Source organism: Balearica regulorum, chromosome 14 (assembly GCF_011004875.1).
Source record: "Balearica regulorum gibbericeps isolate bBalReg1 chromosome 14, bBalReg1.pri, whole genome shotgun sequence".
Taxonomy (NCBI): Eukaryota; Metazoa; Chordata; class Aves; order Gruiformes; family Gruidae; genus Balearica; species Balearica regulorum.
In genome coordinates, this window is record NC_046197.1 from 1,305,173 (window position 1) to 1,319,128 (window position 13,956).

Consider the following 13,956-nt stretch of genomic DNA (forward strand, 5'->3'; position numbering starts at 1 on the left):
TGTAGTACATAATATGCTTGCTTCTTGAAAAATCAGATTTGCTTACTGTGCCTCGTGCCTCAGCTGAAACTCTTTGACATTGAATGCCTCCACATCACTAATCTTATTCAAAAATCTTGGCTTAATCTTTTTAAGGTGTGTTTTCTTTAAGTTATTTTAAATTAATAAATCCATTATGAACAAACCTGTGAATTTCACTTTAAATTGAGATGTATGGTTGGGAATATTATTTATATATTAATTCCTGACAACTCTCTCTCTACATAGGTGTCTGTATCCCCTTTCTTTGGCTTTTGTAAAGATTAAAACAGATGACAAGCACATAGGAATGAAAGTGAACACAGTTATTTAAGTATATTTTAAAAGGTATAAATATGTTCTGTACTAGACACACTCTGACCTGACAGGGAAGGAAGTTAAGAGATTACTCAACCCTGGTGTCTCCTACAACAATCCCTGATTCCCCGGGGTTTAAGCTGGTTGCTGTCCTCACTTGCCCTGTAGTCCCAGTGCTGGGGGGAACCAGCACACTGCTCAATATTACTGCAATTTCATTTTTGATCAGTAGCAAGGGCAGAAAGCCAGCATTAGGGACCCCAAGGGATAAAACGATCCTTATATTTGCTCCATGACCTATATCCCCTCCCAAACCCAGCTCAGTCCAGAGCGCCAGGTCCCCCCTCACAATCTCATTAATGACTTCATAATTCCCCTTTCTCTCCAGCCTCCTGCTTTGAGCCAAAAACTGTCTCAATCTGAGCTCGTTTCCCTGGATCTAAGTGTGCCGTCCTTTCCCCAGAGCACCGAGCAGCACAACAGGAGCCAGCTCCTGTGGACAAGGAGATAGACAGACAGACAGATTGATCTGGTGGACTTGGCAGTGCTAGGTTAATGGTTGGACTTCATGATCTTAAAGGTCTTTTCCAACCTAAACAATTCTATGATTCTATTTTATGATAATAGAGGGATGGATGGGTAGGTAGATGATAGATGGATAGATAGATGGATGGATGGGTGGGTAGATAGATAGATAGATAGACAGATAGATAATAAAGAGACCTGCCTCTCTCCGGGGGACTCTCTCCCTTGCCCTAGCCGAACCCGGGGAGCTGCCGAGCCCGGTTGTTTCCAAGCCGTTTTCTGCGGGTCCTTTCGTGACTTGCAAATTCGCCACTCGAGTTTTTTCCCTGGTGACGGCTGCCCTCCGCCGGCACGGAGCTGGAATTGCAGCAGCCTCTGCTCCAACCTGGGCAGAGCTCTGGGAAGGGGCCGACTTCTGGTGGACAAAAAAAAAAAAACCCTGAATTTAAGTGATCCCAAGATGTGCCCAGGTCTCACCAACTTTTTGGCTGGGCTTGAGCAGATAATATTGTTACATGTGACAGTGCTCATGGACTACAGGTTGTTTTCTTTTAGGCCTCCTCATGAATGGAATCTGGTATCTTTAATAAAAAAAAAAAAAAAAGATTCCTTCCTTCCCTGAGCTCCTCCCCCCCCCCCCCCCCCCCCCCCCATTTATGAACCCAGCACTAGAAGAATCTTGACGTCAGAGGTGGACTGCACCTGTCCAGGTATAAACTCTTTGGAAAGTAAATTAGCTGTCAGGCACCTTCAGCACTACCTGCTAAATGTGTTGCTTGCATGTCTGTTTACATTATAATTATTCCCTAGGAATTGTGTGTGTGCACCTATCTTTAAGCTGCTGGTCAGTTCTTCATTGCCACCCTGTTAGTAAATGTGTTATTGATGTGAATATATGTCTGTTGCCTAAACAGTGAATAACCCCTTTCTGGATTTCTCCTCACAGGATGGATGTTTTCTGTTCTGTAGGTGTCCTTTCTTTCAGAGTGTCTCTGTGTCATTGGTCAGCAGTACCGAGCACATCAAAACATCATCCGACAGAAGGTTGGCTTTTTACAGCTCAGCTTTGACAAGATACAACAGGTATAAAATAAAATAGTCAAGATACAAGAGTATGTTAGGATATGGGGAGTCTAAATTTCACTACATTGTATGAAAGATGTCCCAGGAAGTGTTCCGGTCACCCTGTATTTCTGGGAATGGTTTAGTTGCCAGAGACACAAGGGTCATCCTGTGATCCTGGAGGGTGCCTTGTCTGCGGTTGCTGCTGGAACCATAATGTGAGAGGAAGGGACCTGCAGCTGAGGGCAGAGGATGTTAAGCTGAGAGCACAAAAAGCCTTTGTTTTCCCAGGTATCCTCACAAAAAGTCTCTGCTGCTTCTGTAAAGCATTGGCCAGATTTCTCTTATGCTTGGTTTATATAGCCCTTATCATTTAGCTGGATTTGGTTTACTAACAGTGCTGGCCACTTAGTTAACCACTGGACTGATCACTGTGCCTTCAGAAGCACTAGACATGAAGTGGAGGGTGATGCCCTCATGCTGACCCATCTTCCTGTTCACCTGTGACATGAGAAAACATGACAATTCCTTGATCTCTCTGTCTCTCTTGAAAGCCTCAGTTTAGAAACTCTGTTTTCCTTCCAGGCAGTGACCACACTGTCCATGAGGCTGTCTTGAATCACTTCGGTGTTGACCTTCCTTTTAGGTGGCACTGGGGCAGATGTTTCTACCTTCTCAATATGTTCATGACATCCAAGGGTTACAGGATTGGGAACTTCGCTTGAAGATGGGCCAAACTTGGCCTCAGGAAACAGAAAGCTGGGCACTTCATCCTGTTAAACTGACTGAGACACTAGGATTCCCATTGGTTTGCTGCTACCTTCTGATAGTTTTCTTGCTCCCTAAGTGAAAAGAGAGGCATTCTGAGGAAGAAAGATAAAAAAAGAGGAAATCTAGGTCCTAAGGCAGACACTGAGAATAGGGGAAGAACAGGCAGAAACCTAAATGACCATATCCCTGCCTTTCTTCCTCTTACATTCCTCTCCTGCCTGTTTTGTTTCTTCCTTCTTCATGTCCATTTTTGCTCCTTTCTGATCCATGCACCTTCTTTGACCTCAGACTGCATCTACTGCCATTTCTGCTTTTCTCCAGAATTCCCCATACCCTTTTCACTCTGGCTGATTGGACCCCACGTTACTAATGTCCGTTCTGATTGTTTTCTTACAGGTGTTACTGTAAGCTCCTCCTAAGTTGCCTTTGGGATGGATCCTACATGTATTTCTCTGTCCTTAACCTCTTGATCGGCCTTGGAAACCAGACAGGTTCATGCTTGTCCTCTCTAGGCCCCTCTTGCAGAGCAACTTTCTGTCCTCCAACCATTGCTATCCCCCCTCCTGCTCTCCCTTTCTCTCCTTCACTTCCAAATCTCCTTCTCAGTTCAAGTCCTGTTTCTCTCCTCAGATTGACCAGCTAGAATTTCAAAATTAGCCTGTCCAAGGCCAACCTCTCCCCATGTCCTTTCCTTCCTGGCCTGTCTATTAAAGAGAAAATGTGCTATTTCCATGCCCAGAACATGGTCTGGCTATTTCTCACTTATTATATCACTTGACTGTTTTCCTTCAATCAATTCTACTCACTGTCTTCAGGTAGCCAATTGCAGAAACATTTCTTCACAAGCTGGAAGTTTCTTGCCCTTGTTCATGAAATGCCTGTGCAGCACTTCTGTCCCTGAAGTCTCTTTTTCAAGGCTATCTAAATGTCACTGAGAAAATCAGCTGATTCTCTGTTGCTTCATGAAAAACACATGGAAAGCCAAGCTTATTCACACAGTGGGCTTGAATTTCCTGACAACCTTGTTCTACTTGATTGTTCCATGTGTATCTCCTCCTAGTTAACCAAAACAGCCACTGCAGAAAACTGTGGAAGGAGTTGTACAGAAATTTGGCACAAGAACAGGAAAAAAAAACCTCAGTAGATGACATTTTCCCCCACAGAATACATCAATTTAGAGCTAGAAATTGAAATATTATTTGTGGGCCATTTGAGACCTCAGGATGCAAGAAAACACATGGTTCTAGGGATTTATGAAGAAGACTGTCTGCTGCATATTTGACCCAGGAGTGAAGTTGAGGATGGAAAATCTAGATGACACTGAGAACAAAGTTTACAAAGATGAGAATAATTACTTAGTTGGCTTCAAAGGCATTTGTAGTAGCAAAGTTTTGAAGCTGCAAAGGATTTATTTTCAAATGAGAAGTACTGAGTTTGTCATGGGTAGAGAGAAGAGAGCAAGAATTCCTTGTTTTCAAAGGTGTAGGACGGAAATGGTCTGGGTAAACATCTGGCAGGTGTCTTCTGCCCAGCATTATCTTTGGAGACTGGAGAGTGCAGAATGTCTCTGAGAGTTTTGTGGACTCATACTTTTGAAGCAGGGAATTTCTCTTTATTCTTCAAAGTTGGAAGGTATGAAGGGGAAATTTTAGAGCAGATAACCTCACAAACTGATGTCAGTAGAAAGGAAGTACTGCTACCTAGGAGGAAATGTGGTCCACATTGTGTCCAAGGAAAATGACCAACATTTCCACCTCAATCAAAACGCCAGAGTCCTGACGGCAAAGGAGTCACTGGACTGAAAGATCTGTCCACAGAGCAATACCTGCACACTCTTCTTTAAGATATTCTTTGAAAATCCACTGCAGCTGATCCAAGGGGTGTGGGGCAGTTCGTGCTGCTAGTAATACTGAATTGGTTCTTAACTTCAGATTACTCTAGCGGGGACGTACAACAGTTGGAGATGTCCTTGTGAAATAGAAACCAGCCTGTGCTTGAAAATGCCTCGATTGTCTCTCTGACTTGTGGAGGATGTTGTGCACAACACATGAGCAATGCTTACTATGCTTTCCCATATCTTCCATCTTTCTTAAGCACATTTGACAGAAGGTTTGTATAGGACAGGGTCTAGACGTTTCATACTTGCCTGGATTATTAGTGCCAAACCAAACGTCTCAATAGGTACTAAGAAAGTGCGTTTATTTGCCAAAGACTTCAGGTGGGAAATGTGTTTCATAATTTGCCCTAGCAATAGCCAGAACCTAACGGAGGGGGTGCGAGCTGAGACTCGGGGGTGAACGCCCATGTGCAGTTCCTGCGTTGGACGCCCAGTGCCGCTGTTGGCCAGCGCTGGGCGGGTATTGCGGCTGCTGGGCGGGGAGCTCCCAAGCGGGGAGAGACCAGTAAGCACCAGTCAGATTCTGCATGGCTGACATTAACTAAGAACCCAGCTGAAATATCCCAGTTCAAAGCCTTTCCAAGGAATGTGCTGAGAATTGCCGCATAGAGAACCGTCTGGAAACGCCAAGAGCACAAGGAATCGGGGATGTGAAGGAGGGAGACGGTCTCCCAGGCTGTTCCCCGGCTGTCTCCATCCCTGGGAGATTTGAGAGGATTTTGCCGCAGGTCTGGGATGACTCAGACAGAGCCCGTTGGTTGGTAAGCACCGACTTAATACCGCGAGCAAGAAATATTTACCTTTAACAGAGTGATGGGCAAAGCATTAACTGGACTGAATACAGAGAGAGAGAGAAATGTCTCGGAAAATGAACCACAAACAGGACATGTACCAGTGGTATTTACAGCCTAACAGAGAGGCAGAAGGTGGGGAACGATTCTCCCGGCTTTCCTCACGTTTGCATCCAGCGGAGAGCTCAGGGCAGCAGTTCTGCGGGAGAGCTGGGAATTCAGGCGCTGTCTGAATGCTAGAGGCGAGAGAAGAAATCCTTCCTGGGAGCTGGCTGGGAATGAGAGGATGGAAACGTTGGTCCCTCTTTACACTCGGGCATGGAAACCACAGTGACTCGGGGAAGCATCTGTGCTTTTCATCTGCAGGCTTTTTCATCTGCATTTTCATCTGCTCGTCCCAAGTCACGCTATCCGCAGGATGTGCCAGAGGTGGATGAGCAGTGGCTCCAGGGATGGGGAAAAAACTTTTATTCGGAGGGAGTGGGGTGGAAACTCGGCCTGAGGCTTCTGAGATTTCACTCAGCAGATCTGAATTCCCAGCTGGAAGACCAAGAAGAAGATTCTGGAAACTGAAATTGCTCAGGATAAAGACGTACGGGCAGAAGGAACACTGTGTTTGGAAATTCGGAGACATACCAGGAACTGAGCAGAGTATGTTGCTGTAGCTCTTTTCTAGCATTAAGATGTAAATCTCAGAGTAAAGAGAAGAACAGGTTTTCGGTCATATTAAGCTACCTTCTTAGGTTAAAGACGTCATCACTAAACCAAATAATGAGGAAGTCTGCAACATCACTATGTGCTCAATGAGTTAAGTAAATTATCTGACACATTTATGCAAATTACATTCTTATTATGGCTATAGTTCCTTAGTCTGTCCTAAAACGTAGTGTGCCTTCATCTGGCAGTGTACACACTTATTTTTTCCACTCATACACATCCATTTTATTGCTGTGACCCAATGGAAAACACCAGCATTAGCTATCCAGTGGTGCACGGTAAGTTACCTTTTCTCTTTATTTCACATTTCTCTAAAATCTGAAAGAATATGAGTTTCAGTCTAAGAGCAGCATCTTCTGATGTGCAAAGATACTATCATAGCCAAGAGCTCCGTTAAGGATCACTGTTCCTCTTACACCCTTCTACACCTGAAGCTGAAGGACACCGTTTCCCTTCTGAAATGAGCGGAGTAACAATTACCGGGTTACTGTAATCAGGGTAAGAACTGTCTGTGGAAGCTCTTCTCAGCTTGTGTCTGTTCCCTGCTGCGTAGTGGTGCCAAGGATCACGTTACAAAGGAGCAAATACACCTTCCTTTCTCGGAGATGCCAAGACTCGAGCAGAAGCACTGGCAAGGGCACAAAGCAAATGGATTCCAGATATAACTGTTATTTTTGCATGGCACGAATGAGGAGAGAAGCCACATTCCCAACGCATCTACTGCTGGAGTTGACCTATGGCTGGTTTTACATCAAGTTTCTGTGTTGGTGATAAAGATAGCAACGAGAGATGGGCAAATCCCTGGAAGGGAAGAAAGAGCTGAGCTGGCCTTCGATGTAAATTAGTCTTTTAAAATCTATCATGCTTCCGAGGTAAAGGGCCGTAAGAAGAAATCACCAAAAATGGCTCCATCCATGCAAAGTCCTCTGGTAGCTAAAATTCTGGGGAATCCTAAAGTCAACCCTGGTTATTCCTTTCTCCTACTGATACAGTCACGAAGTTTTTATTTCAAAACAAATGAAGGCATCAGCGAATTTCTAGGACTTCACCTAGGACTTCTCCCTTTTGACGAATTTGATCGTGCCTCTAACCAACCCGTAATAACCTTTGCATATTCCTATAACCCCCCTCATACATCTCGCAATCAGTTCGCTCTTTCCTTTCTGATAATCCATGATAATCTCCCCACGCCCTCACCCCTCGTTTACAAAGTTTCTGGTTGAACCTCTTGGATGTTACACTTAAATTGTTCTTTTAATGGCCCGTCGATCGGTGTCATTAGATCCCTGGTCTTTGCTATTGTCTCCGTCAGCTCCTGGTCGTTAGCGTTTGTGTATCTGGGCGTTTAATTTACGACCTCTCCTGTTTGTTCTCCTTGCCTTTTATATCAAATAGCTGTTGGCCTTATATCCTTACACAGATACAGGAGTTCAGGTTTGACCTCCAAGTACCGTATCTCTGGGCCTCTGTGGTAACATCAGAGGAAAAAGGGCTGTATACCTCCAGAACATGAAAACAGGCTTCAGCATTTCGATGTTTGTGTACGTCTGGGGACATTTGTCACGAATGTCTTATACAGTCACACATCTTATTATGAGTGCAAGGGTCAGCAGGCGGCAGGGGAGGATACTCCTGTCAATTAAGGAGTTATGGGACCTTTGGACGAGGTGTGAAGAAAACAGCATTAGGATGATGTGTCCTAGAAGAACATTATCATTGTGGTGTGATGGTGAACTAAGGTGATGATGAACTAGGGTGATGATGAACTGAGGTGATGATGAAGTATTTGCTTTCGGGACCTTTCCCTGGTACCAACTCTCATATTCAATAGGGGTGCTACTCTGACCCGCCCCACTTGCTGACTGTCCTGTGCTCATTAACAAGTGGAGAAGAGAATGAAAATCCCGCAAGGCATCCTGTGGAAGTGGCAAATCTTGCAATACCTACACAACACTATAAGCTGTGTACGAAGAGCTCGCCGTTGCGAGCTGGGAAGTGACACCCAGAGCAGCGCTCTGTATGCGAGAGGGAGCCTGCTTCCAAACGAAGAGAGCATTTACACCGCGCCTTTTGACTTCAGTTTGGCACGGAAAGTGCAGATTCAAGCAGCAAACTCCGAATCAACAGCGCTGGCCCGAATGAGAAGGCAGAGGAAATATTCCCCCTTTGCGACGCTGGGTGGGGGTGTTGGCCACGGACCGGCAGGTTCCTTTGCCCGCACCGGGTTTGCAGGCACAGGGAGACAAAAAGCCCGTGTGAGCTCCTCGGGGAGGGCAGCGGTACACGGAGCCGTGGTGCTCGGGGCTTTCAGACCCCTTACCCCGGCATTCCCGACAAACGCCGCTCTGCCTCGAACGTTGTTTAAAAATGCTGGGAACCACGGAGAACGGTGGATGGATTTTCTGGAGAGTAATGGCGTGGGGGAGACGGAGCGGAGGCAGCAAGAGGCAAGTGATCTTGTTTATTCTGTGCGTTTGCGTGTGTCAGAGCGGGGCCGAAACCCTCCGCTATTCTCTGGCGGAGGAAATGGAGAGGGACTCCTTTGTCGCCAATATTGCAAACGACCTGGGGATTGCTCCGAGCCAGCTCGCGGCTCGCAAGGCCCGCGTTGTGTCCGAGGGGAACGAGCAGCTTTTCCGCCTCAATCAAAACACCGGAGTCCTGACGGCAAAGGAGTCCCTGGACCGAGAGGAGATCTGTCCGCAGAGCGATACCTGCACACTCTTCTTTAAGATATTCTTTGAAAATCCTCTGCAGCTGATCCGAGGAGAGGTGGAGGTTCGTGATGTGAACGACAACTCCCCCATGTTCCCGGAGAAACAGATGGTTTTAGAGATTCTGGAAACGGCATCTCCCGGGTCCCGTTTCCCTCTGGAAAGCGCCCAGGACAAGGACGTGGGCAGCAACGGCTTGCAGAACTACAGCCTCGGGTCCAATTCGCATTTCTCCCTCGTTCTCGGAACAAGGAAAGGTGGAGTAAAATACGCAGAGCTCGTCCTAGAGCGGCAGCTGGACCGTGAGGAGAAGCCGGAGCTGAATTTACTCCTCATTGCCACCGACGGGGGCTCGCCACCCAGGTCAGGCACGGCTCAGGTCCGGATCGTGGTGGTGGATGCCAATGACAACATCCCAGTCTTCGGTCGGGAGGTCTACGAGGTGCGCCTGGCCGAGAACAGCCCCCCGGAGCAGCTGGTGGTCAGAGTCGCGGCCGCGGATCCCGATGAAGGGTCCTACGGGAAAGTGCGGTACGTCTTCACCCAGACATCGGAGCGGTCCCGGCAGCTCTTCGAGCTGAACCCTGCCACTGGGGAGATACGGGTCTCGGGCAACCTGGACTTCGAGGAAGCAGAAAACCACGAGATGGTGGTGAAAGCCACCGACGGCGGGGGGTTGTCTGCGCATTGCAAAGTGCAAGTGGAGGTCCTGGACATGAACGACAACGCCCCGGAGATAGCGCTCACCTCCCTCACTGCCTCCATTCCCGAGGACGCCCCCCCCCGGACCGTGGTGGCCCTGTTCAGCGTGCGGGACCGGGACTCCGGGGACAACGGCCGGACAGAGTGCACGATCGATGGGGACTTGCCCTTCAGTCTCACCCCCACTTTTGATAATTACTATGAACTGAGAACCAACGCAGCGCTGGACAGGGAGAGGATGGCAGAGTATAACATCACCATCACAGCCATGGACTGGGGCATGACGCGGCTCAGCTCTCGGGAAAGCATCTTCGTGCAGATATCGGACGTGAATGACAATCCCCCAGAGTTCACCCAGGACGTTTACACCATGTTGGTAATGGAGAACAACGGCCTCATGCTCCGGATTGGTAGCGTGAATGCCACTGATGCCGACACGGGAAAAAATGCCCATGTAAACTACGCGCTGGTGCAGCAGGAGGGCAAGGAGCAGCCCGATGTGTCAGTCAACTCTGAAAATGGGGATGTTTATATCCTCCGCCCGCTGGACTACGAGGAGGTGCGTGCCTTTGAGGTGGTGGTGCGCGCCACTGACGGTGGCTCGCCACCGCTCAGCACCCAGGCGGTGCTGCGCGTGATGGTGCGGGACGAGAACGACAACACGCCCGTCGTGCTGCATCCGCCCCCCGAGAGCAGCGCGGCGGTGGGCGAGATGGTGCCGCGCTGGGCACCGGCAGGCTACCTGGTAGCCAAGGTGGTGGCGGTGGACGCAGACGCGGGGCAGAACGCGTGGCTGTCGTACGAGCTGGCCAAGGCGACGGAGCCGGGGCTGTTCCGCGTGGGGCTGCACAGTGGCGAGGTGCGCACGGCGCGGGCCCTGTCCGAGAGGGACGCGCCCCGGCAGAGACTCGTCGTGCTGGTGCGAGACCGCGGGCAGCCGCCGCGCTCCGCCACTACCACCCTTAGCATCGCCCTGGTAGATGGCTTCTCCGAGGCCCATTTGCGGGTGAGTGAGGAGGTGCTGGCCGCTGAGCCCGACGGGCCACTGACCCTGTACCTCATCATCTGCCTGGCCTGTGTGTCGGTGCTGTTCTTGGGCACTGCGGTGGCCACCGTGGTGGTGAAGGTGCGGCGTGCCAGGCGGAGCAAGGCAGAGACCTTGCCCACGTTCCCAAAGTCTGCCACGGAGAGCAACACGGGCTCCCTGCCCCGCAGCTATATGTATGACGTCTGCTTCACCGCTGGGACCATCAACAGCGAGTTTCGGTTCCTCAGACCCCTCTTCCCCTGCTTCCCTGCCGGGCTGCCTCCCGCCCTGGGCGAACAGCGAAGCTCGGTGTACTCGCAAGAGGCGGCCAACATTGGGGAAGAAGGCGACTGGGCTGCACAGGTGAGGGACCTGGCCAGGCCAAGGAGATGGGGGGGAGCGGGGAGGGAGCAGCGCGGGGTAGGGGGATGTCACCCCAGGGAGTAAGGACTATCGATGTTGCGGAGCTGGTGGTGGAGGAGGCACTGGGGCCAGAGAAGAGGGTAGAGAGGGTCTCAGAGCCACTGGCAGGGGCCTCCCATGAGGATCCGGCACGGCTCAGCGGGTCCCCAAGGGCTGACCATCTGCACCCCTCTGCATCCAGCTCTGCACCCTGGGTATCCACGTTCGATCAAGTCTTTGGTGTCACCCCAAAGGGGAGCAGCTGGATCATGAGAAGATGAGAAGTAGGGGTATAGATGTGTGAGCCACACATCGGGTCCTGTCCACTCACAGTGTAGACCCCGTAGGGACCCAGAGCAGGAACGACACTGCTCCTGGCGACACATCCTCCCAGAGGCGGCAGCATCAGGAATGTAGTGGTCCCGTCCAGCGTTAACCAGGACTGCAGGAATAATGGTGCAAAGGGGTGTCACCTCACTGATGGTGTCCCCTGCACTGCTGTTAGGAGCTGGTGCTCGGCGTTGCCAAGTGCCGTTCACCAAAGTGGTGGCAGTGCTGAACTCAAGTTATCTTACAAGCTTCTGGAGGCCACGGAGGTGGGGACCTCTGCTATTAAATTCCCTTATAGTTCTGTGCTTGCATGAACAGTATTGACCAGAAAAAAGCGGTTATTGTGACTTTACAACGCACCCTCCCATTCTTTTCTGACCCAGCTGGGTGCTCCCAGACAGTACCAGCACCTCTCTTCTCAGTACTGTGGTGAACTTAAGAGTGTCATGTCTGAGGCACGCATTAACCGCCAGCTTTTCAAAGAGCATGGTAGGGGGACAACAAGAGGTGATCATTGAAACAGCTCCTTCTCTCCTCACTCTCCCAGTGAGTCCAAGTCCCCTCTAAACATGGGGTTAACTAGTTTCTGGTGATCCATCTAGCACTTCACAAGACTCTGGATGATGAACACATAGGAGGCTGAAGACCCACAAACACCATCTTATGGTCATCCCTTAACGTTTTTGTATTTCTTAACCACTGCTGACTTGGACTCACTTTACTGCAGGTTCTCAGAACCACAGTTGCAGTAGCCTCAGGGGAGGCAAGGACCCATCAACATTAAACTGCATTTACTGTTTGTGAGAAAGTGGTTTTATTTTGGGTTCTTACCATCTTAAATTACTCCTTCAAACTCCTAAGAGGTTTACAGTAGTGTCTTTGTGATGTCTACAGTGGGGGATGCTTTCTACCTTTAGATTTTCCCCATTCAGGTCAGAGATCCACCACCTGGTCCAGCCTCCTCTTTGGCTCTGGGTAGAGTGGTGTCACATACACAGTGGTGTAAGACATGCCCTCTAAGGTTCTTGCTGATGCCTGCTTACCTTCCAACACCCAAATGACAACCTCCACTCTCTGTTCTTTGCAGGGCAGAGCTCCCCTCTCTGAAGACATGGGGCCCAGACTTGCAGAAGCAGCTTGCACTGCAAACAGGGGGATGGAGCTAAACGTCAATTCTGATCAAAACCCTTGGCTCAGCCATCAGTAAGTGAGGAGAAAGACAAGCATGTCTGTCCTCACTGGCTAACGTCCTCACAGGGAAAAGAGAATGAAGGGACCAAATACCCACCAAAAAAGTACCAGGAAGGTATAAGTCTTCTCTGTAAGAGAACAGAAATGCTCTCCTCTTGAGCAGTACTTTATTCATGTAGGTATTTTGTAATTGTGATATGGATGAAGGAGGAGGACTGTGTTGCATGTTGATTACACTGAGACTTGAGGTATGATTGTGAAAGTGCTACTTCTAAATATTAAGGCAAATCATGAAAACTGAAGCAGATCTTTAAGATAACTTTCATACATATTTTTTCTGCAATTTTTTTTTCTTATGGAGATGGCTCTGTAATAATAATTTTCTGCAGTGTGTTCAACAAATATTAAGAAAATTAAGTGGTGCTTGCAAAGGAATTCCTTAATAACAAACAGAAGTTTACATTAGAAATGGCTGACATTGCCATGCTTTGCATGTTTGACCAGTTTACAGGTTCTCTGCACTGTAAAGAGTGGGCTTTGAGCAATGTTTTGGTTTGGGGTTTTTTTTTCTCATAATGTAAAGTTGAAATGAACATTTCAGGATTTTTAAGTATAAGGTAGTAGAGAGTTAAAGTACTGTTTGTGGTTTTACAGTAAAATAGGCTAAAACGTTTACAATAAACTTAAGGCACTGTAGAATATAGGGTGTCAAGAAGCTTTCTGTTTTCTTTCCTTTCATTAATCAGTTTTGATCTATAAAGTACTCTGATATTTCCTGTCACTCACACACTTTTAAGAGTCAAATGCCTGATGACAGAAAACAATAAAACCTACTTGGAACTCCATTGGGTGAGTGTGCTATCTTGGAGATCACTTGCTACAGCCATCACCGAGGAACAAGCCACCCCAAGAGCAAGATTTTGGGAATAATTTTGTGCATTTTGGAGTGGATTTTATGCAGGGGAAATCAGAGTGACCTGGAAGTTGGCCATTCTCAGAAGGTGGAGTAAGGACGAGGGGGCTTGTCTGAGCCAAGAGTCCGAGAAGTGCTGCCCTCCAGCCCCTTTGCAAGGTCATGAGGTCGTGAATTGGGGGAACAATCTCGGTTCATTACAGAAACCCACCCGAGAATTACTACGGGAACTACATGGCTAGGGCTGCCGCTGTTCATGGACCAGCTGATTGATGCTAGACACCTGAAACAATACACAGCTTTTTTATCTGAACAGCTTAAAAGTAATTTCTTCACTCTGCATAAACAGTTCAAAGTGTTGTGGGGAGGGACATTAGAAAAAACAGCTTTAAATAAATCTTGTTTTCAGATAAAAGGCAAACAGAAGCACTGTTCATTCACGTGGTGGCCATACTTTGAACAGGATTGTATGGGCAGTTAAATCTGTATGCACCGACGTCGGAAGAGAGAAATCGAGCGGTTTCTCTCTGTTCTGCAGTCTTTGCGCTGGGAAATCTCCGCGTCCTTCCGCAAATTGG

At 48.4% G+C, this 13,956-nt stretch overlaps 1 protein-coding gene across 1 annotated transcript; it reads left to right on the forward strand.

Moving 5' to 3' along the window:
• Nucleotides 1-8,218: 8,218 nt before the first annotated feature.
• On the forward strand, nt 8,219-13,889 carry LOC104639037 (protocadherin beta-16-like). The gene is made up of 2 exons (XM_075766564.1): nt 8,219-10,905; nt 12,362-13,889. Exons 1-2 carry the CDS (start codon nt 8,467-8,469, stop codon nt 12,479-12,481), a joined length of 2,559 nt encoding a protein of 852 aa, XP_075622679.1. The 5' UTR covers nt 8,219-8,466; the 3' UTR covers nt 12,482-13,889.
• The last annotated feature ends 67 nt before the right edge of the window (nt 13,890-13,956 follow it).

What these genes read in the sequence shown, in the direction of transcription:
- LOC104639037 (XM_075766564.1), top strand. Translation starts at nt 8,467, where the DNA reads ATGCTGGGAACCACGGAGAACGGTGGATGGATTTTCTGGAGAGTAATG. An exon ending in AAGGCGACTGGGCTGCACAG is followed by an intron (nt 10,906 to 12,361) that starts GTGAGGGACCTG and finishes TGTTCTTTGCAG; the next exon opens with GGCAGAGCTCCCCTCTCTGA.